This window comes from Bombina bombina, chromosome 3, assembly GCF_027579735.1.
Source record: "Bombina bombina isolate aBomBom1 chromosome 3, aBomBom1.pri, whole genome shotgun sequence".
NCBI classification, from domain to species: Eukaryota; Metazoa; Chordata; class Amphibia; order Anura; family Bombinatoridae; genus Bombina; species Bombina bombina.
In genome coordinates this window covers 475,528,373-475,552,486 of record NC_069501.1, presented here as the reverse complement: position 1 = coordinate 475,552,486, position 24,114 = coordinate 475,528,373, and the positions used below count along the sequence as shown (strand labels likewise).

Here is a 24,114-nt window from a genome sequence, read left to right as displayed (position 1 = left end):
CTTTTAGGAGGAAAAAACTTAAGGTCTTCATAGCTTGTTGGTCCTCTTGACTTAGGCATCAGTGATGTCAAAAAGTGGTCCAAGCCTTCAAATTGTTGGGCCACTGAAGACCGGTATTTGCTTCCACAAGTATTTAGATCACCACACCACATAAACTCAGTTGCCTTGGTCTATGTATCTTTTAAAAAGTGTATTTTAATCTACGCTGTGTATCATTTAAAGACACAATGAAACAATTTCAAGTTGTAAGTTGTGTAGCGTTTCAAGGTTTCATACACAATGTTTAGTGGTGAATGGCTTAAATAGACAGTACAGTAGCAGCTTAAAGGGGCAGTAAAGTAAAATTAGTGAATCAAACAACTTTCCAAATTACTTATATTATTACATTTGCTTTGTTCCCTTGGTATTCTTTGTTGAAAAATTTACCTAGATAGGCTCAGGAGCAGCAGTGCACTACTGGGAACTAGCTGCTGATTGGGGTGGCACATATATGCCTCTTGTAATTGCCACTACCAATGTGCTCAGCTAGCTCCCAGTATTACATTGCTGCTCCTTCAACAAAGGATACCAATACAATGAAGCAAATTTGATAACAGATGTAAATTGAAAAGTTGTTTAAAATTGTATCCTCTGAGTAATGAAGAAATAATTTGAATTTCATGTCCCTTTAAAGGATTAGCATATTAAAGCAGGGTGATGTTTAGAGATGTGAAATGGACATAAAACTGAAAACATAATGTACTGTAAATTGCTTATAAGACCATTAAAGGGACAGTAAATACCAATTTTTATATAACTGCATGTATTATACACTACTATAAAGAATAATATGCACAGATACTGATATAAAAATCCTGTATAAAACCTTTTAAAAACTTACTTAGAAGCTCCCAGTTTAGTACTTTTCATTAAGTTGACTGGAACACCCAGTGGCAGCAGACACTTCCCCCCCCCCCCTCCTCTGCATTTGAAAAGACCCTTTAAACAAACAGGAGCAAGCTAGAGTCTGTAGACAGCAGTATACTCCCAAAACTTTGGGGCTTGGTATGAAAATCAGCACAATGTTATTTAAAAATAAGCAAAACTAAACATTTTTACAAAAAAGAAACCTCTATGGGCTATATAAATGGATCATCTACAAAACATTTATGCAAAGAAAAATCTGGTGTATAATGTCCCTTTAAATACAGTAGAATTGCATAATAAACAAATGCATAATAAAAAGGCAGTGCACTAGCACTTGCTCTGATTTTTTTTCTGACACATTTAAAAAATGTACTTCAATTTGCCAACACTCTGTGTCATGTGACAGCCACCAGTCAATCACAGACTTATAAACGTATACACTGCTACCTCTGCTCATGGTTAGCAGGTGCTGGTGCCTCGAGAAGTGTGTATATAAAAAGTCTGTGCACAATTTGATAATGGAAGTGAACTGGAGTCTTTTAAAATTGCTTGCTCTATCGGAATCATGAATGTTTAATTTTCACTTTATTGAACCTTTAACTTGTTGTTTTTTGTTGTTTTTTTTAACAAAAAACAGTATTTTAATATGTTAACAACTGCTCTTTAATATACATTATAGTATATTTTCAGTAATATATCCCAAGAGCACAAAGCAAAGTTGATAATTCAAGTAAATTGTAAACTTGTTTAAAATTGCATGTTCTACATCATGAAAGTTTAAATTTGTCTTTTACTGTCCCTTTAACTTAAAGAGATAGGGAAGACAAACTTAAACTTGCATGATTCCAATAGAGCAGGTCATTTTAAGACACTTTTAAATTCCCTTCTATTTTCAAATGTGCTTTGTTCTCTTGGTATCCCTTGTTGAAAAAGAATATGCACATATCCTACACGGCCCCTTTAAATTGTGCCCCCCTCACCCCACACAGGATTGAGTGGCTGATGCAGGATTTAGAACTCTGATCATACAACATTCTAAACATCTGTGTAGGAGCTTTTTTATTTTTTTACTTTTTTTTTTATTTTCTCTGACCCTAACTCACAAAAGCAAAGTCACAAGGCAAAAGTTAAAACAATGCAAATGTTGCTAACACAAATATATAGTCAAATGTGATTTATTATCACTGCTGATATATTATATATTTTATTCACTTAATTATTTTCTGCTTTACTTTTTCCTAATTACTTTTGCACACACCATATGTATTAAGATGTTTAGATTAGATAGAGATAAAGTGAAATGTGTGCATAAAACTCACCCTGGCATCCTCTCTCATTGATAAGCAGTTTGTATCCTTTTCTGCAGCCGCACTCAAAACTCCCAACAGAATTCCGGCAGATATGGTCACAACCACCGTTATTCATGCGACACTCATCAATATCTGCAGAAGAAAATTACAACACTGAAACTTTTTTTATGATAGAACTCATACAATAATAATCCTGTGAAAAAGTGTACTGTTAAAGATCCCACGAAGAGATAAAGAATTGAGACAAACTTTGCAGATCCATTACAAGATTGCAGCAGAAATAAGCCACTTCTTGTCCCTTCGCTGGTATGTTCAGATTTCCCTCATTCTCAAACATGTAAAATGTTGATGGTGCAAAGATGTATACAGGGGATGTGGTTCTTTATAATAAGGACTCTTTATGACCATTATTATTCTCCCATTCACTAATAATAAAAATAATAGTTCCCAACATTTGTGGCTAGGAATTAGCAACTCTTGAGGTTGAGGGGGTCCGTTGTCATTTTGGTGCCAAAGGTGGATTTTTGACAGGATAATGGTAATGTCTGGTTGTCAGTGGGCGTGTCTGTGTGGTTTGTGGGCGTATCTGTTTGGTCTATGGGTGAGGCTAACGGGCAATCTCTAAACAGGAACAGCAAGACAGAGCTCAGAATTAGGGACTGTCCTTCTCAAATAGGGACAATTGGGAGGTCACTGGCTCTTTTCTGTACTCAATGTTTTATATCCCTCCCCTCACTAAAAACATTTCCTGTGCCATCAATATCACCTAGATGCCTAACAAGCATGAATTGCATATACACCACCAGACCCAAAGACCAATAAATAATATCCCACTTTTTACAACATAAGGACGTTTCTGGTGCCAATTCATTTAGCTTGTGTTTTACATTTCAATTAGCCACAGAGTCCTCATAAACATTTCAAGGCTTATATGCAAGACTGAGTTAACCCAGTTGAGACTATTTTTAGATGCAATATCTCATTTAATGAAAGTTTATGAAGAGTCAAACTTTATGAGGAAGGTCTTACCATGGAATTAAGATTTGTTTGAATAATTACACATCAGTGCTTATCCTCATAGACAGCAACAAAAATTAAAGCTCAGAACCTTGGCAGACAAGCCATCAACCATTGCTATAGGTAAACCAAACTATAACTGGTTTACACAATATTGAAGAGATAATATTGAATTCGAATATTCTAATATGAATTTCTTTCTTAATGTTTTGGAAAATGTTTAATGTGGATAAAAATGTAGATATATTTATGTATATATTTTGTTATTGCATGGTCACATTAAAACACTAAATAAATGCTACATAGAATGAAGCATTCAAAGGAAAGATTAGTCTGGGAATAACTTATAGCTGTATTTTTTTAAAGTTTAATTAGCTGTTTAAATATTGACAAAATAAGTGTAAAGTTTTAGTGTCTATAATACAATGGGAGCTGCCATGTTGTAATATAGGTTACTTTCTCTGCTGTGGCCAATTAGAGACAGTTATAAATAGGTCACTAGAGTGTGCAGCCAATGGCTGTGTGGAATATAACAGTGTTCTGCACTTCCATTTCTAGCAGGAACTGAAAAGCTCACAAATTCAGAATGGAATTAAAGGCAAAGGGGACAAAATAAATAATGAAAGTATACTGACAACTTTTTTTTATACATATGATTTATCATTTTATATGACCATCTCAAAGTGTTTAAAGTGAAGGTAAACTTTGATGAATGAAAGCCCGTTTTTTAAAAATACTATTAAAAACAGGGGCACTTTCATTCATCAAAGTTTAGAAGGCAGACGTTTTGATTAAAAACTTACCTTTGTTTTTTTCACAGCCAGAGCAGCTTCCCCCACACGGAGATCCTCTCTTCACATGTCATCAATAACTAATCCAGCATCCTCATTTCCCCCCAGGGTAGTCATTGCCTGAGGCCATGCCGTGATTGAAGGAAGCCGGATTAGTTACTGATGATGTGTGAAGAGAGGATCTCCGGGTGGGGGAAGCTGCTCTGGCTGTGAAAAAAAAGAAAATTTATGCTTACCTAATAAATGTATTTCTTTTTTGACACGATGAAACCACAGGTCATCTTAATTACTATTGGGAATACCAGTCCTGCCATGCAGGAGGCGGCAAAGAGCACCACAGCAAAGCTGTTAAATAGCTCGTCCCTTCCCTCCCACTCCAGTCATTCGACCAAAGTTAAGGATAGAAAGGAAAAACCAAGGTGCAGAGGTGTTTGAAGTTTATAATAACCAACAACCTGTCTTACAAGAACAGGGCGGGCCGTAGACTCATTGTGTCAAAAAAGAAATACATTTATCAGGTAAGCATAAATTTTCTTTTCTTTTTTATGACACGATGAGTCCACGGATCATCTTAATTACTAATGGGATTCAATACCCAAGCTAAAGTACACAGATGATACGGGAGGGACAAGACAGGGAACCTAAACAGAAGGCATCACTGCTTGAAGAACCTTTCTCCCAAAAGCGGCCTCAGCCGAGGCAAAAAGTGTCAAATTTGTAGAACTTTGAAAAAGTGTGAAGAGAGGACCAAGTTGCAGACTTGCAAATCTGTTCCACAGAAGCTTCATTTTTGAATGCCCATGAGGAAGCACAGCCCTTGTGGAATGAGCCGTAACTCTCTCAGGAGGCTGCTGTCCATCAGTCTCATATGCAAAACGTATGATACTCTTCAGCCAAAAAGAAACAGAAGTAGTCGTAGCTTTCTGTCCCTTACGTTTTCCTGAGAAAATCACAAACAAAGAAGAAGACTTATGAAAGTCCTTAGTCGCCTGCAGGTAAAACTTTAAAGCATGGACCACGTCTAAATTGTGCAGAAGTCGTTCTTTCTGAGAAGAAGGATTAGGACACAAAGAAGGAACAACAATCTCCTGAATAATGTTCCGATCAGAAACAACCTTAGGAAGAAATCCTAATTTAGTACGTAAAACTACCTTATCTGAATGGAAAATAAGGTAAGGAGACTCATACTGCAATGCTGAAATAAAACCTTCCAAGATAACAACTTAATATCTAAAGAATGCATAGGCTCAAACAGAGCCCCTTGAAGAACTTTGAGAACTAAATTAAGACTCCATGGAGGAGTAACTGGTTTGAACACAGGCCTGATCCTGACCAGGGCCTGACAAAATGATTGTACATCTGGGACATCCGCCAGACGTTTGTGTAACAAAATAGATAAGGCCGAGATTTGACCCTTTAGGGATCTAGTCGATAAACCTTTCTCCAACCCTTCTTGGAGAAAAGACAAAATTCTAGGAATCCTAACTCTACTCCATGAGTAGCCCTTGGATTCACACCAATAGAGATATTTATGCCAAATCTTATGGTAAATCCTTCTAGTTACAGGCTTACGAGCCTGAATCATGGTCTCTATGACCGAGTCAGAAAACCCCCGCTTGGAAAAAAATTAGGTGTTCAATCTCCAAGCAGTCAGCTTCAGAGAAACTAGATTTGGGAAAAGGAAGGGCCCTTGAATTAGAAGATCCTTCCTCAACGGACGTCTCCAAGGTGGCAGAGATCTGCATACCAAATCCTGCGAGGCCAAGCAGGAGCAATGAGGATCCCATTAGTAATTAAGATGATCCGTGGACTCATCGTGTCATAAAAAAGAAACAAAGGTAAGTTTTTAATCAAAACGTCTGCCTTCTAAACTTTGATGAATGAAAGTGCCCCTGTTTTTAATAGTATTTTAAAAAAACGGGCTTTCATTCATCAAAGTTTACCTTCACTATGTCCCTTTAATGGTAAACTCTCCTTTCCCATGTCCTTTTAATTTAAAGGTACAAAGGTAAAGATAGTAAGGATTACTCTCACCTCTTTGAGGATTTTTGCTGTATGCTGGACTCTATTCTAAATTGTCTTTTAATTTAAAGGAACATGGAACCAAATAGTTTTTCTGATTCAGAGAAAGCCTACAATTTTAAGCAACTTTCCTATTTAATTATATTATCTAATGTGCTTCATTTTCCTGGTATACATTCTTGACTAGCATACCTAGGTAGGCTCAGGAACTGGGAGCTATCTGCTGATTGGTGACTGCACATATACCTATTGTCATTGCCTTAACAATGTCCCAGTAGTGCATTGCTGCTCCTTCAAGAAAGTATACCATGAGAAGTAAAACTGATAATAAAAGTACATTGGAAAGTTGTTTTTTTTTAAATGTTATGCTCTGTTTGAAACATGAAAGAAAAAGTTTGGGTTGCATGTCCCTTTAAATCACAAAAAAAAGGAAAGTTGAGCTTTAGGCCTTGATTCTCTAAAGCTTGCTGAGACTGTAAGATGTATCTGTGAGGACTAATGGTATTACAAGGCTTGAAGACTTCTGGAAAGAGACATTTGCTATATATCATAAATCAGTGCTCCCTACATTTCTTAATAAGTATATATAAAGGCAGTATAATATACTACTCAATAAAATTGGAGTTGTATTCACTTTATACTTAATATTTTGCATTTGATGTTATATTCACTTTAACATACCTCACAAAATGTCCCATCTAGAATCCAGAAGGAGGCTAGAATGACCTGTGGGTGGAGCAAGTGCAGGTGTGGCTTGACCTTTCCTGATTGGGGTCAGGGGAGCTCTATTTTAATTTGGGATATTTATAGGTAATGGATTGCGATTCTAGGATGATTGCTGCACAGGTTTGCTACCTCAGCCATGTTTTCCTGGACACTTATGAGTTACACATGCTGCAGGGTGTGCAGGGAGTAACATGAATAGTGCTGTCCAGGGTAACTATTTGTGTGCTGTCCAGGGGTGTAATTCATGTTGCCCTCTGCAAACCCTGCAGCATGTGTAACTCATAAGTGTCCAGGAAAACATGGCCACCCTAGTGCTACCTGCGTGGAATCATTGTGCAAAATCTGAAACGGCTGAGTGTCCTGCTTCATACTTTATATTTTAATACTAGGGAATAAATTTTCACAAACAAAAATAGCTTTGTACTGTTTTCATGGTAAAATAGGTTTTACCAAGTAAGTTCAAAAATAGGTCCTTGAATGTGTTTAACTATGTGCTATCCAAGCAGGTCTCTGATGTTTCCCATTAGCTATACAAATAAGTAATGTATATGAAACTAAAAACAATTATATTCATATGGTGAGGACTTGGCAGTGTCAGGTACTCTCACTTTAAACCTTGCAGTCTTTTATAGATAATCCTGATAGCTTTTAAGGAAAGCAGTCGTCAGAAAACTTGTTTCAGCCTCTTTTCTAAGAGAATAACATAAGTACTACGCCTATTAGGTCTGCCAGCAGCTAAAACTCAGTTTTAATGAGCAACAGAAAACAAAACAATATAGGAATATTTTATAGTATCCCAGCAATATTAAAGTGAATGTAAATTTTTATGCTAAAGTGCCCGGTTTTTAAAAATTTGATTAAAAACAGGGGCACTTTAATTCATCAAAATTTACATTTCACTCCTGTTCTGAAAAAATACTTACCTTTTAAACTTGACAGCCACTCCAGCTTCCTCAGGTTGTTGCAAGCCATTTCTGACGTCAGAAATGATGGATAGGTCATCCTCCAATCACGGCTTCCCCCTGGGGGAATCAGTGTCTGATTCAATGCCGTGATTGGAGGAAGCCGGATTCCTAATTTTAGACCCAGGAAGAGGCTTTGTGATGGGTGGAGGAAACTGGATTGGCTGTCCAGATTAAAAGGTAAGTATTTCACAACAAGAGTGAAATGTAAATTTTGATGAATTAAAGTGCCCCTGTTTTTAATCGGATTTTTAAAAACCGGGCACTTTAGCATCAAAATTGACATTCACTTTAATAAGAACTGTTAGATTATTAAAGGGATAGGACATCCTACATTCTTCTTTCATGATTCAGACAGAGCATACCATTTTAATTTTACTTCTCTTACCACATCTTCATAGATCTTTTGCCATCTTTTGTTAAAAAGCAGGGATATAAGCTCAGAAGCATGCACGTGTTTTGAGCACTATGTGGCAGCAGTTTTGCAAGAATGTTATCCATTTAAAAGAGCACTAGATGCAGCACTATTTCCTGCCATGTAGTACTCATATACACCTACCTATGTATCTCATCAACAAAGACAACAATGGGAACAAAGCGAATTTGACAATAAAAGTAAATTGGAAACTTGTTTTAAATTGTTTGCTCTGTCTGAATCATAAAATAAAAGTTGTAGGTTTAATATCCCTTTAAAGAAAGTATTGCTATGAATTGCAATACTATATTATACACCAATATCCTATGACTTTTGATAGTTATTTTAGTGGCTGAATGAAATGTAAGTTGTGTTTAGTCATTATAATGGATACATGTGACAGAAGGGATATTCCAACCATCTTAAAGGGCTTCTCACTTAAGTTAAAGGGACATGAAACCCCAATTTTTTCTTTCGTGACTTAGAAAGAGCATGTCATTTTAAACAACTTTCTAATTTACTTCTATTATCTCATTTGCTTCATTCTCTTGATATCACTTGCTGAAAAGCATATCTAGATATGCTCAGTAGCTGCTGATTGGTTGCTGCACATAGAGGCCTTGTGAGATTGGCTCACGCATGTGCATTGCTATTTCTTCAACAAAGGATATCTAAAGAATTGAGCAAATTAGATAATAGAAGTAAATTGGAAAGTTGTTTAAAATTACATGCCCTATCTGAATCATGAAGGTTTAATTTTGACTAGACTGCCCCTTTAATATTGTTGCCATCGGTGTCCAGAAGGGGCATGAGAGTGTTAAATCTCCCTCCTTATATCTAAGAATAATAATAATAGTCTTCCCTATTATTATAAAGGAGTTGAATGTGTAGACTGTATCATTTGTATTGTCACATCAATTATTTATAGAGCATTAAATCTCTTTATACCATCAGTTTTGTTATAATGTATTTTAAACTCTGATATTTTACCGCATTTTGATACTAATCAGACCACTGTGTTGCTGGGTTGTTGTTTTTTTACTGCAGTAACAGGAAGATTTCTAATTATTGTATAATTCCATAGAGCCGCCAGGGTAAATATAAGGATTTTGGGATTTCATCAACTCGAAATCTTCATACAAGCACAAATTAAAAATAATTTTCACACAAGAGAAAAAAGTGGTTACATTTGTATATCTAGGTAATTATATGCTTGTAAGTATAGTTTATGTTCCTTATTTTAACACCAGATTTTTTTCCAATGAATTCCTTCTCTTTTGGCAGACATAAACAATATTACCACCCTAAGGACCATTAAAGGGACATGAAACCCATTTTTCTTTCTTGATTCAGAGAAAACATACAATTTAAACAACTTTCCAATTTATTTCTATTATCTAATTTATTTTGTTCTCTTGGTATACTTTGTTAAAAGCATATCTAGAGAGGCTCAGGAACTGCTGATTGGTTGTTGCAAGTTTAAGCCTCATGTTATTGGCTCACCCATGTGCATTGCTGTTTTTTTCAACAAAATATACTAAGAGAAGGAAGCAATGTAGATAACAGATATATTGGAAAGTTTTTTAAAATCGTATTCTTTATCTATATCATGAAAGAAAAAAAATGGGTTTGTTTCATGTCCCTTAAGTAAAAAGGATAGAGGGGGCACTTGTTGCAGGTTCATTTAAAAGTACCCCACTATAAACTGGAATTTTGACAGATCATTGTTCATTTAATAAACATGTATCATGTATTGTGGGGGATTTTCTATTAAAAAAAAAAATGTTGTAAAGAACAAATAAATATTCACGAGCAAAGGGCAACTGTTGAAAGAGGTAGTACCTCCCATTTTGAAACTGAAATGTGGGTGTGATACTGCAACCAATCAGAGATTGATCATCCTCTATAGGTAGCCAATGTGTTCTTCATATTATTCAGTAATTCTAGTGGTGCCACCTGTAGTGGGCTGCACATCATAAGACAATGCATGACTGAGAGTGGCCATGTCTAGCAGTACTTACCTTTACATGTCTTCCTGTCCGGCTGTAACATGAATCCCATTGGACAGCTACAGTGCACTCCTGCTAATGAGTCATGACATCGGCTGTCACAGCCACCATTATTCACTGAACAGGTCTCTATAACATAAGAGAGAATGGGTGGAAAGTAGAGAAATACAGGAGTTGGGAAGGAGTGAGACATAGTGTGAATATCAATTTACATACAAACACCATCTTATTCTGTTTACACATAATGTTTTCAATATGTATACCTGTTACCCTAAATGTTCTCTTTTCTACATTTGACCCCATGCCCCAAATTGACTGATATAACATATGGGAATAGGTTTACCACCTCGGCCATGTTTTCCTGGACACTTATGAGTTACACATGTTTCAGGGTATGCAGGGAGGACCATAGTGCTGCCCAGGGTCACTATTTGTGTGCTGTTTAGGTGCACAATGCCCTCTGCATACCCTGCAGCATGTATAACTCAAACGTGTCCAGGAAAATAAGGCCGAGGTGGCGACCCTATATGGGAAGCACATCCTTTCTACATACACTACATACACACTCATTACTTTCAGGTGGTTGCAGAATAAGAAACAAAAATAAATAAATGTTAGCCAAGACAGAATAAGATCCCCGCTGATATCCTAAAGAGTGTTAATTGCAAGGCAACACCAACAAAAAATGAATGAGTTAAAAAGAAAAGTATTTTCCCCTTATCAAACACAACAAGTAGGAGGGGGGTGGAGCAGGAAGCTTAGGAGTACTAAGATCTCAGTGCTATTATTTTTAAAAGGAAGAGGAAAGTCAAAATTAAATTTTCATGATTTAGACAGAACATGCAATTTTAAGCAACTTTTCAATTTACTTCTATCATCAAATTATCTTAAAGGGACATTCCAGCCTAAATTACAATCCACATGGATGCATTTCACTTTTGAATAGAAGCATTTTTGCAAAAATGTTTCTAATAAAAGCTATAGCTGTTTCAAAAGTGTATTTAATAATGTACAATGCACCAGCATTTTAAGCACGGTACTTGCTCAGAGAGCCTAAAGTGCTTGTACCATCTGGTAATGACTCAATTTGTTAATTGCTGACATGATACAAGCCCCACTGGTGCCCTGAACAGCTGTAGTATTTAAAATGCTGGTGCACTGAGAATATCTAGATATGCTTAACATGCACTTGCAGAGAAAAATGTTCGCACTAAAACAGTGATAACTTTTACTAGAAGCATTTTTGCTAATACATGTACAGTATCCCACAAAAGTGAGTACACCCCTCACATTTTTGTAAATATTTTATTATATCTTTTCATGTGACAACACTGAAGAAATGACACTTTGCTACAATGTAAAGTAGTGAGTGTACAGACTGTATAACAGTGTAAATTTGCTGTCCCCTTCAAAATAACTCAACACACAGCCATTCATGTCTAAACTGTTGGCAACAAAAGCGAGTACACCCCTAAGTGGAAATGTCCAAATTGGGCCCAAAGTGTCAATATTTTGTGTGGCCATCATTATTTTCCAGCACTGCCTTAACCCTCATGGGCATGAAGTTCACCAGAGCTTCACAGCTTGCCACTGGAGTCCTCTTCTACTCCTCCATGACAACTTCACGGAGCTGGTGGATGTTAGAGACCTTGCGCTCCCCCACCTTCCGTTTGAGGATGCCCCCCAGATGCTCACTAGGGTTTAGGTCTGGAGACATGCTTGGCCAGTCCATCAAATTTACCCTCAGCTTCTTTAGCAAGGCAGTGGTCATCTTGGAGGTGTGTTTGGGGTCGTTACCGTGTTTGAATACTACCCTGCTGCCCAGTCTCCGAAGGGAGGGGATCATGCTCTGCTTCAGTATGTTACAGTACATGTTGGCATTCATGGTTCCTTCAATTAACTGGAGCTCCCCAGTGCCGGCAGCACTTATGCAGGCCCAGACCATGACACTCCCACCACCATGATTGACTGTAGGCAAAACACACTTGTCTTTGTACTCCTCACCTGGTTGCCGCCACACACGCTTGACACAATCTGAACCAAATAAGTTTATCTTGCTCTCATCGGACCACAGGACATGGTTCCAGTAATCCATGTACTTAGTCTACAGCAAACTGTTTGCCGGCTTTCTTGTGCATCATCTTTAGAAGAGGCTTCCTTCTGGGACGACAGCCATGCAGACCAATTTGATGTAGTGTGCGGCGTATGGTCTGAGCACTGACAGGCTGAACCCCCACACCTTCAACCTCTGCAGCAATGCTGGCAGTACTCATATGTATGTCTATTTCCCAAAGACAACCTCTGGATATGACGCTGAGCACGTGCACTCAACTTCTTTGATTGACCATGGCGAGGCCTGTTTTGAGTGGAACCTGTCTTGTGAAACCACTGTATGGTCTTGCCCACCGTGCTGCAGCTCAGTTTCAGGGTCTTGTAATCTTCTTATATCCTAGAGGCCATCTTTATGTAGAGCAACAATTCTTTTTTTCAGATCCTCAGATTGTTCTTTGCCATGAGGTGCCATGTTAAACTTCCAGTGACCAATATGAGAGAGTGTGAGAGCGATAACACCAAATTTAGCACACCTGCTCCCATTAACACACTTGTGACACCGGGGAGGGAAAATGGCTAATTGGGCCCAATTTGGAAATTTCCACTTAGAGGTGTACTCACTTTTGTTGCCAACGGTTTAGACATTAATGGCTGTGTGTTGAGTTATTTTGAGGGGACAGCAAATTTACACTGTTATACAGGCTGTACACTCACTACTTTACATTGTAGCAAAGTGTCATTTCTTCAGTGTTGTCACATGAAAAGATATAATCAAATATTTACAAAAATGTGAGGGGTGAATTCACTTTTGTGGGATACTGTATATTGCAAATATGTTTCTATTGAAAGATGTAATTTATCTATGTGCATTTAAATTTTGACCGTAATGTCCCTTTAATTGTCTTGGTATTTTTTGCTGAAGGGGGCAGTAATGCACTATTGGGAACACATCATGCGAGCTAATGACAAGAGGCGATATATGCAGGGAGCTCCTACTGGGTATGCTTTCAAAAAAGGATACCAGAAGAACAATGCAAATTGGAAAGTTACTTAAAATCGCATGAACTGTCTAAATCAAGAAAGTTTAATTTTGACTTTACTTAAGCACTGGCTGTAATTATCATTATTGCTTAATAAGGTTTCCTAATATGTGCACATATTATATATATTCACAAATATTCCATTATATATGTATGCACACACATTTTATTTCTGTATAAATGTACATATATCTGTGGGTCTGTGATCACAAGTACACATGCACACATATAACAAGCCTGAACACACAGAATAACAGACATTTGTAAATGTGAGATAAACAGACAACACCACATTATGCAAGCATCAAACAGACACACACAGTAACAAACTGAAAACACATACAGCGCACATATGCAATATATCAATAACGACATTTGTTTAGTGTATGTATATATACGCACAAACTGATACACAGCTAGAAGCAGGCATGATATTTACCATTGGCTAAGATCGGGGCACTAGGGGTTTGATCGTTGCGCCTCTCCCCTGTTTACAAGAGAGGGATCCATCAGTATAATCAAATTTCAGCCAATACCTACCCAGAGCACCCGCTAACAGGGAGAATTGTATGCAGAATTCCTTACTCAGGTAGCAAAATCTGCTTCATTTCATTCAAACAATAAACATTTTTTGTTGATTTTGCCTTTTTAATATCCACATTTTAGATATTTTATTTGCTAGCAAGTGCCCAGATCTAGCTTCCTTCCCATGATTTGGTTTATGTTTATCTGACATATAGGAGGAATTTAATTTGTATTTACAGTCAAACCACAAGACTCCCTTTAACCCAACATTTTTTTTCATAATTCAGATAGATCATGCAATTTAAAAAAAACTTTCCAATGTACTTTTTTTTTTTTTTTTTAAATAAAGCTAATTATCTCTGTTCTTTTGCTATCCTTTGTTGAAAAGTGTACTTAGGTATGCTCATGAGCTAGGAACTAGCTGCTAATTGGTGGCTGTACATATATGCCTCTTGTGATTGGCTTACCAACGTAGTCAGCTAGCTCCCAGTAGTACATTGCTGCTCTTTCAAGAAAGGATACCAAGAGTATGAAGCTAAATTAATGATAAAGTTGTTTACAAATGAATGCTCTGTCTAAATCATGAAATAAAACTTTTGGGTTTCATAACCCTTTAACATTATGATAGTGACATATTCAGATTGGGGTATATACCAACTTGTGCCTTTTTAGATTAAGTAAAATGTCACAGATGTTCATCATATCTCTGTAAATTTCCTGTTGACATTAATTTTGTTTGAATAACAGCTTTGGTTCAAGTATTTTTTTTTACAGATAAAGACAATGTTTAACACATTACTACAGCAAGCACCCAATATGTATGTTCTCAAACATGTCTATAAGGATATACATTATATGATGATATTGTTTTTTTTAATTCAATGTTTTTATTTCTTATTGCTTTTTTTATGGTATCACTATATATTCACTTGGTGCAACATTTTTAGTATTATTTTCTGTACATAGAATCATCCTTTGTATTTTTGCTTTCTAGGCAGAACACTATTTTTGTTTTGCTGGAACAAACACTAAAGGGTATATTTATTATGCAGCGTATGCTGCTGTTTCCGCGCGAGCCTTCAGGGTTGCAGGAAACATAAGTTAAAAAGCAGTGGTCGTAAGACCGCTGCTCCTAAACTCATCCGCCACCTCTGAGGTGGTGAACTGCAATCATTCCGATCAGATACGATCAGGTTGATTGACACCCCCTGGCCACGAATGTGCAGGGGACGGCATTGCATAAGCATTTCACAAGAAATGCTTGTGCGATGATAAATGCCAACAGCGTATGCTGTCGGATATTTAGCAATGTCGGGCAGCGGATCATGTCTGTCCGACATTTGTTAAATCTTCCCCTAAGGGCCTAGTGATCTACAGCTCTCCCCTCTGGTAGTGAGTTGATCTAAGAAGTCTCTTCAGCACTGCAACGTCCCTCAAGTAATTTTAGACAAGCACATTTGTTTATCTTGTTATACTGAGTTCTGTATGTGAAGGAGAAACTGGTAGAAAGGTGAACAATTAAATGTGCATAGTTGCATTTCAATATGAAATGGAAGCATTTTTGCAACATACTTCCAATAGCAAAAATGCTTCTAATAAAAGTTATTACTGTTTTTCCACGGCATATGCACATATCCATTGAGGGCCAGTGCACCAGTATTCAAACACCAGACATTTGCAGAGAGTCAGTAGTGGCTTGAATTACACAAAGGCCTCTATTTATGAAGGATCTTGCGGACCTGATCCGACAGTGCGGATCAGTTTCGCAAGAGCTGCTGGTGCAACGCCGCCCCCTCCTGACTTGCAGCCAATCGGCCGCCAGCAGGGAGGTGTCAATCAACCCGATCGTATTCAATCGGGTTGAATTGCGGCTGTCCTGTGCGCCTGCTCAGAGCAGACGGACAGGGTTATGGAGCAGCGGTCTTTAGACCGCTGCTTCATAACTGCTGTTTCTCACGAGTCTGAAGACTCGCCAGAAACACGGGCCCACAAGCTCCATTCGGAGCTTGATAGATAGGCCCCATATACTCATCTGTAGCTCTCTGAGCTTGAATACTAGTGCACAGGCCCTCATAGAATATGTGAATACACCGCAGAAGAATAGTAATACATTTTTACTAGAAGAATTTTTGCTAATGGAAATATATTGCAAAAATGCTTCGATTTCAAATTGAAATGCTCCCATGCACAATGAATTTTTGACCTTTCTATCCCTTTAATACCCTGAAAAGTTATGGGAGTTTTTGGGAGTTTCTATTATCGCAAATAAGGCACAAGACAGTATATCCCACTTGTACCTAACACGGTTGTAAATAAATATCTTTAAATTCAGTGAAAAATGTCACATGAAGACTGATCAGACTTGCTTCATTAAAGGGACAGTAAAGTAAAAATTAAACTTAAATGGATTGGATAGAGCATGCAGTTTTTAAAAAAAACTTTCAAATTTACTTCCATTACCAAATGTGCTTAGTTATCTTGGTATCTTTTGTAAAAGAATAATTTTAGGTGAGCTCAGGAGCGTGCACGTGTTTTTAGGCATTTGGCCGCAGTGTTTGCAACAATGTTTATAGTGATGATATACATAGTTGCAAACAGTGATGCAATAGATACATGCATGCTCCTAAGCTCCTCGGCCTCCCTAGGTTTACTCTTCAACAAAGGATAGCAAGAGAACAAAACTAAGTTGATAATAGAAGTAATTTAGAAAGTTATTTAAAATTGCAGGATCTATCTGAACTATGAATGTTTCCTTTTTGACTTTACTGTCGCTTTAAACACCGACACTGGTCTAATGTGCTTGTTTTACACTCCCTAGAGAAGCCAACAGGTGTTCTTCATAATGATGCAAATTACCTAAGCCAGCTATTGATTTCCCGCATTTTAAAGAAAACCTAGTTTACAGAATTAGCTTTTTAGCCACTCTCTAGGGAGTGAAGAACAATCACAATGTGAAAACAAAAGCATGCAAGAGAAAATCATTTTTATTACACAGAAACACTGGTCTAAAATCATTCAAACTCCCTGGGACTTTGAGAACAAACAGAAAAACCATTAAGAAATCAGATGATTCTTTAGATAAAGGAATAATAGAAAGTGCTCTATGCAAAGCTCTATGTATCACTTAAAGTGAATGTCAGTTTAACACTATTACCTAAACTGAAACAATAGCAGTTAAAAAATCAATGAGAGTTTCATTCATCAAATTGTTAGTAGATACTTTGGGCTAGATTTATCAAAAGCTAGACGAACTCTGTATGTGCTTCGCCTGTAACTGCGCCCTAGCTCGCCTCCGGAGAATTTATCACAAAAATAGACGTAACTTTGCGCAGGCGAGCTGGGGCATAATAATGATAAATTTCGCCTGTCGGCAAAAGCATTTACTCCCTATTTACTCCTTATTTATCACAGTACATCCTTATAAATATTTACTATATGTTTTGATTATTAAAAAAGCGATTTTTAGGTAACTATTTAGCTTATATTTATATTATATAATGTTTCTGTGCTGTTTTGCCATATGTTGATAATTTAAGATCACAAAAATAAATATATCAATATAGCGATATATATATATAAAACTGTTGGTACCCATATGCGCCTGTGGAAGCGCAAATTTCTTGCAATAACAGTCTCTTTTTGTCGCTGAGCCTTTGAAAAATTAGTTAACAGAAGAAAGTACTGCATCACAAGATGTAAAAGCATGTATTATAATGGTGTTCGCCTCAGTCTGTATGGTGAAATATACAACACGCAATTGAAGACGAAATTTCAGTTCCCTATCGGCGTAAAGCAATGATGAATTCCAAACAAGTCGTATTTCTATGTCTGCATCTAAAATTACGTCTGTAAGCAATGTGTATTAGCACAGTCTGGAGCGCGCCCGTGCGCCTAGGCGAAGGCGAACAGATTTCTTTCAGATTTGCGCAATTAAAGGCGCACAGTAGTTTACTGAATATGGGGATCAGTGCGTATGCGTTATTTTGAGCGTGATTATAGGAGAATGACTTTGATAAATCTAGCCCTTTATCTTCAGAGATATTTCACTCTGAACGCTATAGGGATAAGAGACGAAGCTCCGGTCGCCATTTACAGCATTTGATTGACAGATGACTCATCAGCAAACAACAAATCGTTGTTTTCCCCCGGCCAGTGACGTTTGTGCAAAGGGGCTGTGCCCCGGGGGGGAAACAACGAATGCCAAGAGAACAAAGCAAATCTGATAACAAAAGTGAATTGGAAAGTTGTTTAAAATGGCATGCCCTATCTGTCCCTTTAATGCTCTGTGTGTGCTACTGGCAGTCAAATCAATGCTGTGTACATGTTACTGGCAGCCAAATAGGTCAAATCTTTTATTTTGTGTTACTGGCAGCCAAAGGGATGAAAGCAAAGTTCAAAGGTGGAGCCTATGGTAGAGCTTTGGGGAGGAGCCATTGTCTGACCCCACCTACTACCCATGCCCAGTCACCTAAAGGTCGTCCAGTATTTTTGAGGTGGACACCTGACAACCCTAGTTACAACAGCACCAAAATATGTCCAAATCTACTGGTGGGACAGAATAAAATAGATTAAAATAGTCACAGACTATACTGTGAAGTGACCCAGAATAAATAAAGTTGTGTTCTACAAACTAAGAATAATTAGGGAATTAAAAATACTCTCAGTGTAGTAGAACAGATTATGTTTTTACCCTCACCTACCTATGCAGGTTTTGCCATCAGAATGGAGAGCAAACTTGACATGACAGCCGCATCTGGGACCATGGTCTGTGTCATCACATGTATGCTGACAGCCTCCATTTCCATAATTACAAGTCACTATAAGGAGAGGAAGACATGAATTTGTATATGAGCACAATTTATATACACTCTATAAATATATATTCATATGCAGTCTATACATAGTTACACAAATATTTATTTAGTATGTTTGTGCTACTTATCTTAAAGAGACATTATCTATAAAGCTGACTAGAAAATATTACATGAACATCTAAATGTAAAAAGGAAGCTGTTTTACCTCAAAATGTCCCAAGTAAACTCATCCTATTTTATAGGGACTTTAAAGGGGCAGTATACACAAATTTTAATTTAACTGCATGTAATAGACACTACTATAAAGAATAATATGCACAGATAAAGATCTAAAAATCTAAAAACTTACTTAGAAGCTCCCAATTTAACACTGTTAATTAGATTTGTCTGGAACACCCACTGAAAGGGGCTGATAGTAGAACCTCCCCCCTCCTGCATATGAAAAGACCCATTATACAAACAGAAGCAGTCTGAAGTCAGTATACATCAGTATACATCTACAAATTTGGGGCTTTGTTAGGAGTCTGAAAATCAGCACAATGTTAATTGAAAATAAGCAAAACTATAAATGTTTACAAAAATGAAACCTCTATGAGCTATATAAATGGATCATCTACAAAACATTTATGCAAAGAAAAATCTAGTGTACAATGTCCCTTTAAGCATTAAATACCAATGCCTGTCCTGGGACTTACACTGGAGCATGCATCAAACATGTACAGACACAATCACTTTATTTTCCTCCTCAGTCCAAGGTAATTTACTTTGAAATGTGGCAGGATCATTGTGTCATTCATTGAGATTATGACAAAATCCCACAAGATCACTGCAAAGTGTGAATTCAGCACTGATGCTGATTGGCTGCTCATTTTTTCACCGTGGAGATAAAATTAGGGGGGTCGATCCGATAAAAATCGTCGCCCGCAAAAGCCGGCGACGCCAATATTTGCGCGGGTTTGGTATCACATATACGGCGTAACCTAGAAGTTACGCCCGTATATTTCTGCCGTCGCCCGTAGTTTTTTGGGCTATAGGCAGGTATACCAAACCCGCGCAGTTTGGTATCCAATATGCAGCGTAAGGACTTACGTGGCGAAAATGGAGAAAACTTACTCCATTTTCACCTCGCCACAAAAAGCAGCCGTAAGAAGCCTTACGCTGACTATTGGAGCCCCGTAACTTCCTAAACTGGCTGCTAAAATAAACCTAACACCTAACGCATGCGCAATGTCTATCTCCCTGTCAACCGCAATCTGCTAAAATAAACCTAACACCTAACGCATGCGCAATGTCTATCTACCTGTCAACCGCGATCCCCCCCCCCGAAATCCCTAATAAAGTTATTAACCCCTAAACCGCCGCTCCCGGACCCCGCCGCCATCTACATAAACTAACCCCCTACTGTGAGCCCCTAAAACCGCCGCCATATACCTTATCTATCCCCTAATTAGAACCCCTTACACCGCTGTCATCTACCTTATCTCTCCCCTAATCTGACCCCTTACACCGCCGCCACCTATATAAAAATTATTAACCCCTAATCTAATCCCCCTATACCGCCGCCAGCTATATTAATATTATTAACCCCTAATGTAAGCCACTTACACCGCCGCCATCTCTATTAAAATGATTAATCCCTTATTTAATCTACCTACCCCGCCGCCAGCTATATTATCTATATTAACCCTAAGTATATTATAGTAAATATAGGTATTACATTATATATATTAACTATATTAACCCTAATTATATTAGGGTTAATATAGTTAATATAGTTACTATAGTATTTATATTAACTATATTAACTCTATCTAACCCTAACTAAATTTATATTAAATTAATCTAATTCATTTATAAACTAAAATATTCCTATTTAAATCTAAATACTTACCTATAAAATAAACCCTAAGATAGCTACAATATAATTAATAATTACATTGTAGCTATGTTAGGGTTAATATTTATTTTACAGGTAAATTGTTAATTATTTTAACTAGGTATAATAGCTATTAAATAGGTATTACCTATTTAATAGCTACCTAGTTAAAATAATTACCCAATTACCTGTAAAATAAATCCTAACCTAAGTTACAAATACACCTACACTATAAATAAATTTAATAAACTACAAACATCTATCTAAAAATACAATTAAATTAACTAAACTACAAAAAAAAACAAACACTAAATTACAAAAAATAAAAAAAAGATTACAAGATTTTTAAGCTAATTACACCTATTCTAAGCCCCCTAATAAAATAATAAACCCCCAAAATAAAAAAAATTCCCTGCCCTATTCTAAATTAAACAAATTTCAAAGCTCTTTACCTTACCAGCCCTTAAAAGGGCCTTTTGTGGGGCATGCCCCAAAGAATTCAGCTCTTTTGCATACAAATACAATACCCCCCCCCATTACAACCCACCACCCACATACCCCTATTCTAAAACCACCCAAACCCCCCTTAAAAAAGCCTAACACTACCCCCCTGAAGATCTCCCTACCTTGTCTTCACCACACCGGGCCGAACTCCTGATCCGATCCGGGCGATGTCTTCCTCCAAGCGGCAAAGAAGAATTCTTCCTCTGGCGACGTCTTCCTCCAAGCGGCAGCAAAGTCTTCATTCTTCCGGCGGCATCTTCAATCTTCTTTCTTCGCTCCGCCGCCGCGGAGCATCCATCCCGGCCGACTGCTGAACTACGAATGAGGTACCTTTAAATGACGTCATCCAAGATGGCGTCCGCCGAATTCCGATTGGCTGATAGGATTCTATCAGCCAATCGGAATTAAGTTAGAAAAATCTGATTGGCTGATTGAATCAGCCAATCAGATTCAAGTTCAATCCGATTGGCTGATCCAATCAGCCAATCAGATTGAGCTTGCATTCTATTGGCTGTTCCGATCAGCCAATAGAATGCGAGCTCAATCTGATCAGCCAATAGAATGCGAGCTCAATCTGATTGGCTGTTCGGATCAGCCAATCGGATTGAACTTGAATCTGATTGGCTGATTCAATCAGCCAATCAGATTTTTCTAACTTAATTCCGATTGGCTGATAGAATCCTATCAGCCAATCGGAATTCGGCGGACGCCATCTTGGATGACGTCATTTAAAGGTACCTCATTCGTAGTTCAGCAGTCGGCCGGGATGGATGCTCCGCGGCGGCGGAGCGAAAAAAGAAGATTGAAGATGCCTCCGGAAGAATGAAGACTTTGCTGCCGCTTGGAGGAAGACATCCCTGGAGGAAGAATTCTTCTTTGCCGCTTGGAGGAAGACATCGCCCGGATCGGATCAGGAGTTCGGCCCAGTGTGGTGAAGACAAGGTAGGGAGATCTTCAGGGGGGTAGTGTTAGGCTTTTTTAAGGGGGGTTTGGGTGGTTTTAGAATAGGGGTATGTGGGTGGTGGGTTGTAATGGGGGGGGTATTGTATTTGTATGCAAAAGAGCTGAATTCTTTGGGGCATGCCCCACAAAAGGCCCTTTTAAGGGCTGGTAAGGTAAAGAGCTTTGAAATTTGTTTAATTTAGAATAGGGCAGGGAATTTTTTTTATTTTGGGGGTTTATTATTTTATTAGGGGGCTTAGAATAGGTGTAATTAGCTTAAAAATCTTGTAATCTTTTTTTTATTTTTTGTAATTTAGTGTTTTTTTTTTTTGTAGTTTAGTTAATTTAATTGTATTTTTAGATAGATGTTTGTAGTTTATTAAATTTATTTATAGTGTAGGTGTATTTGTAACTTAGGTTAGGATTTATTTTACAGGTAATTGGGTAATTATTTTAACTAGGTAGCTATTAAATAGGTAATACCTATTTAATAGCTATTATACCTAGTTAAAATAATTAACAATTTACCTGTAAAATAAATATTAACCCTAACATAGCTACAATGTAATTATTAATTATATTGTAGCTATCTTAGGGTTTATTTTATAGGTAAGTATTTAGATTTAAATAGGAATATTTTAGTTTATAAATGAATTAGATTAATTTAATATAAATTTAGTTAGGGTTAGATAGAGTTAATATAGTTAATATAAATACTATAGTAACTATATTAACTATATTAACCCTAATATAATTAGGGTTAATATAGTTAATATATATAATGTAATACCTATATTTACTATAATATACTTAGGGTTAATATAGATAATATAGCTGGCGGCGGGGTAGGTAGATTAAATTAGGGGTTAATCATTTTAATAGAGATGGCGGCGGTGTAAGGGGCTTACATTAGGGGTTAATAATTTTAATATAGATGGCGGCGGTGTTAGGGGATCACTTTAGGGGGTTATAGATATAATATAGCTGGCGGCGGGGTACAGGAGCGGCGGTTTAGGGGTTAATAACTTTATTAGGTTGCGGCGGGGTACGGGAGCGGCGGTTTAGGGGTTAATAGCTTTTTTATTGTTAGACTAGTGAGGGGGGATAGCGGATAGAGGGTTATACGTGTCGGGCTATGTTAGGGAGGCGTGTTAGACTTGTCGGGCTATGTTAGGGAGGCGTGTTAGACAGTGCGGGTGTTTTAGACTTTAGTCAGGTTTTATAGGCGCCGGCAGTTTCTAACGTGCCGCAAGTCACTGGCGACGCCAGAAATTTGTACTTGCGCAGATTTCTGGACATCGCTGGTTTGTCAGACTTACGGCACGTTAGCATCTGACGGCGACTTATATGGGATAGCTCGAGTTGCGAGCTGAAACTGCGGGCGACGCCGGTTCCCTCGCTTGCGCCGCAAACTGCGATCTATATCGGATCGCGCCCAGGAAGAGTAGCAGAATGGTAGCAGCTCACAGACTAATTACTTTAGTGTGTTGATCGTTGTTTTCAATAAAGAAAATACATATTTAAATTGTTTCTTTCTAACAGTTGCATGAGTAATAAAGAGTTTATGATGAATAGCCTATCCCTTTAAAGGGATATTAAACCCAAATGTTTTATTGTATGATTCAGGTGGAGCTTGTGATTTTAAACAACTTTCCAATTTTCTTCTATTATCTAATCTGTTTTGCTTTCTTGGCATCCTTTGTTAAAAAGGATTCCTAGGTAGGCTCAGGAGCCGCTGAATTAGTCGCTGCAATATTTGTTTCATGTTATTGGCTCACCCAGTGCGTTAACTAGCTCACAGTAGTGCATTGCTGCTTCTTCTTCAAAGGATACCAAGAGAATGAAGCAAATTGCATAAAAGAAATAGAAAAGCTGTTTAAAATGGTATGCGCTATCTGAATCATGTATTGCAAAAGAGATCCAAACAAAACTAAACACATTTTATTGTATAATTTTTGTTATGTAGTTGGGATAAGGTAAAATCTTGAAAAAGGTTTGTCAATCTTGCCGAAACATTGACCACTATTTTTTTTTATTTTGATGACTGAATAAAGTAACATTTTTGATGATGAAGGCCTGTAGTATCTATCTATAGACTGGTGTTTTTTTTTTATAAAGGGTTTATTTGATAAGAGCACCCAGGCAATTGTGTATTGGAGCAGTGAGTGCAATATACATTGTAATTACATATATATATATATAT

At 37.4% G+C, this 24,114-nt stretch overlaps 1 protein-coding gene across 1 annotated transcript in view; it reads right to left on the bottom strand.

The window, feature by feature from the left end:
• Positions 1-24,114, bottom strand: part of SCUBE3 (signal peptide, CUB domain and EGF like domain containing 3) — a 237,351-nt gene that overhangs the window by 114,209 nt on the left and 99,028 nt on the right. Inside the window, exons 6-9 of the mRNA XM_053706789.1 lie at positions 18,476-18,592; positions 13,690-13,737; positions 10,171-10,287; positions 2,226-2,348 (exon numbers count right to left, since the gene is read on the bottom strand). Of these exons, the coding sequence (XP_053562764.1) occupies positions 2,226-2,348; positions 10,171-10,287; positions 13,690-13,737; positions 18,476-18,592 (405 nt within the window). The remainder of the gene's footprint in view (positions 1-2,225; positions 2,349-10,170; positions 10,288-13,689; positions 13,738-18,475; positions 18,593-24,114) is intronic.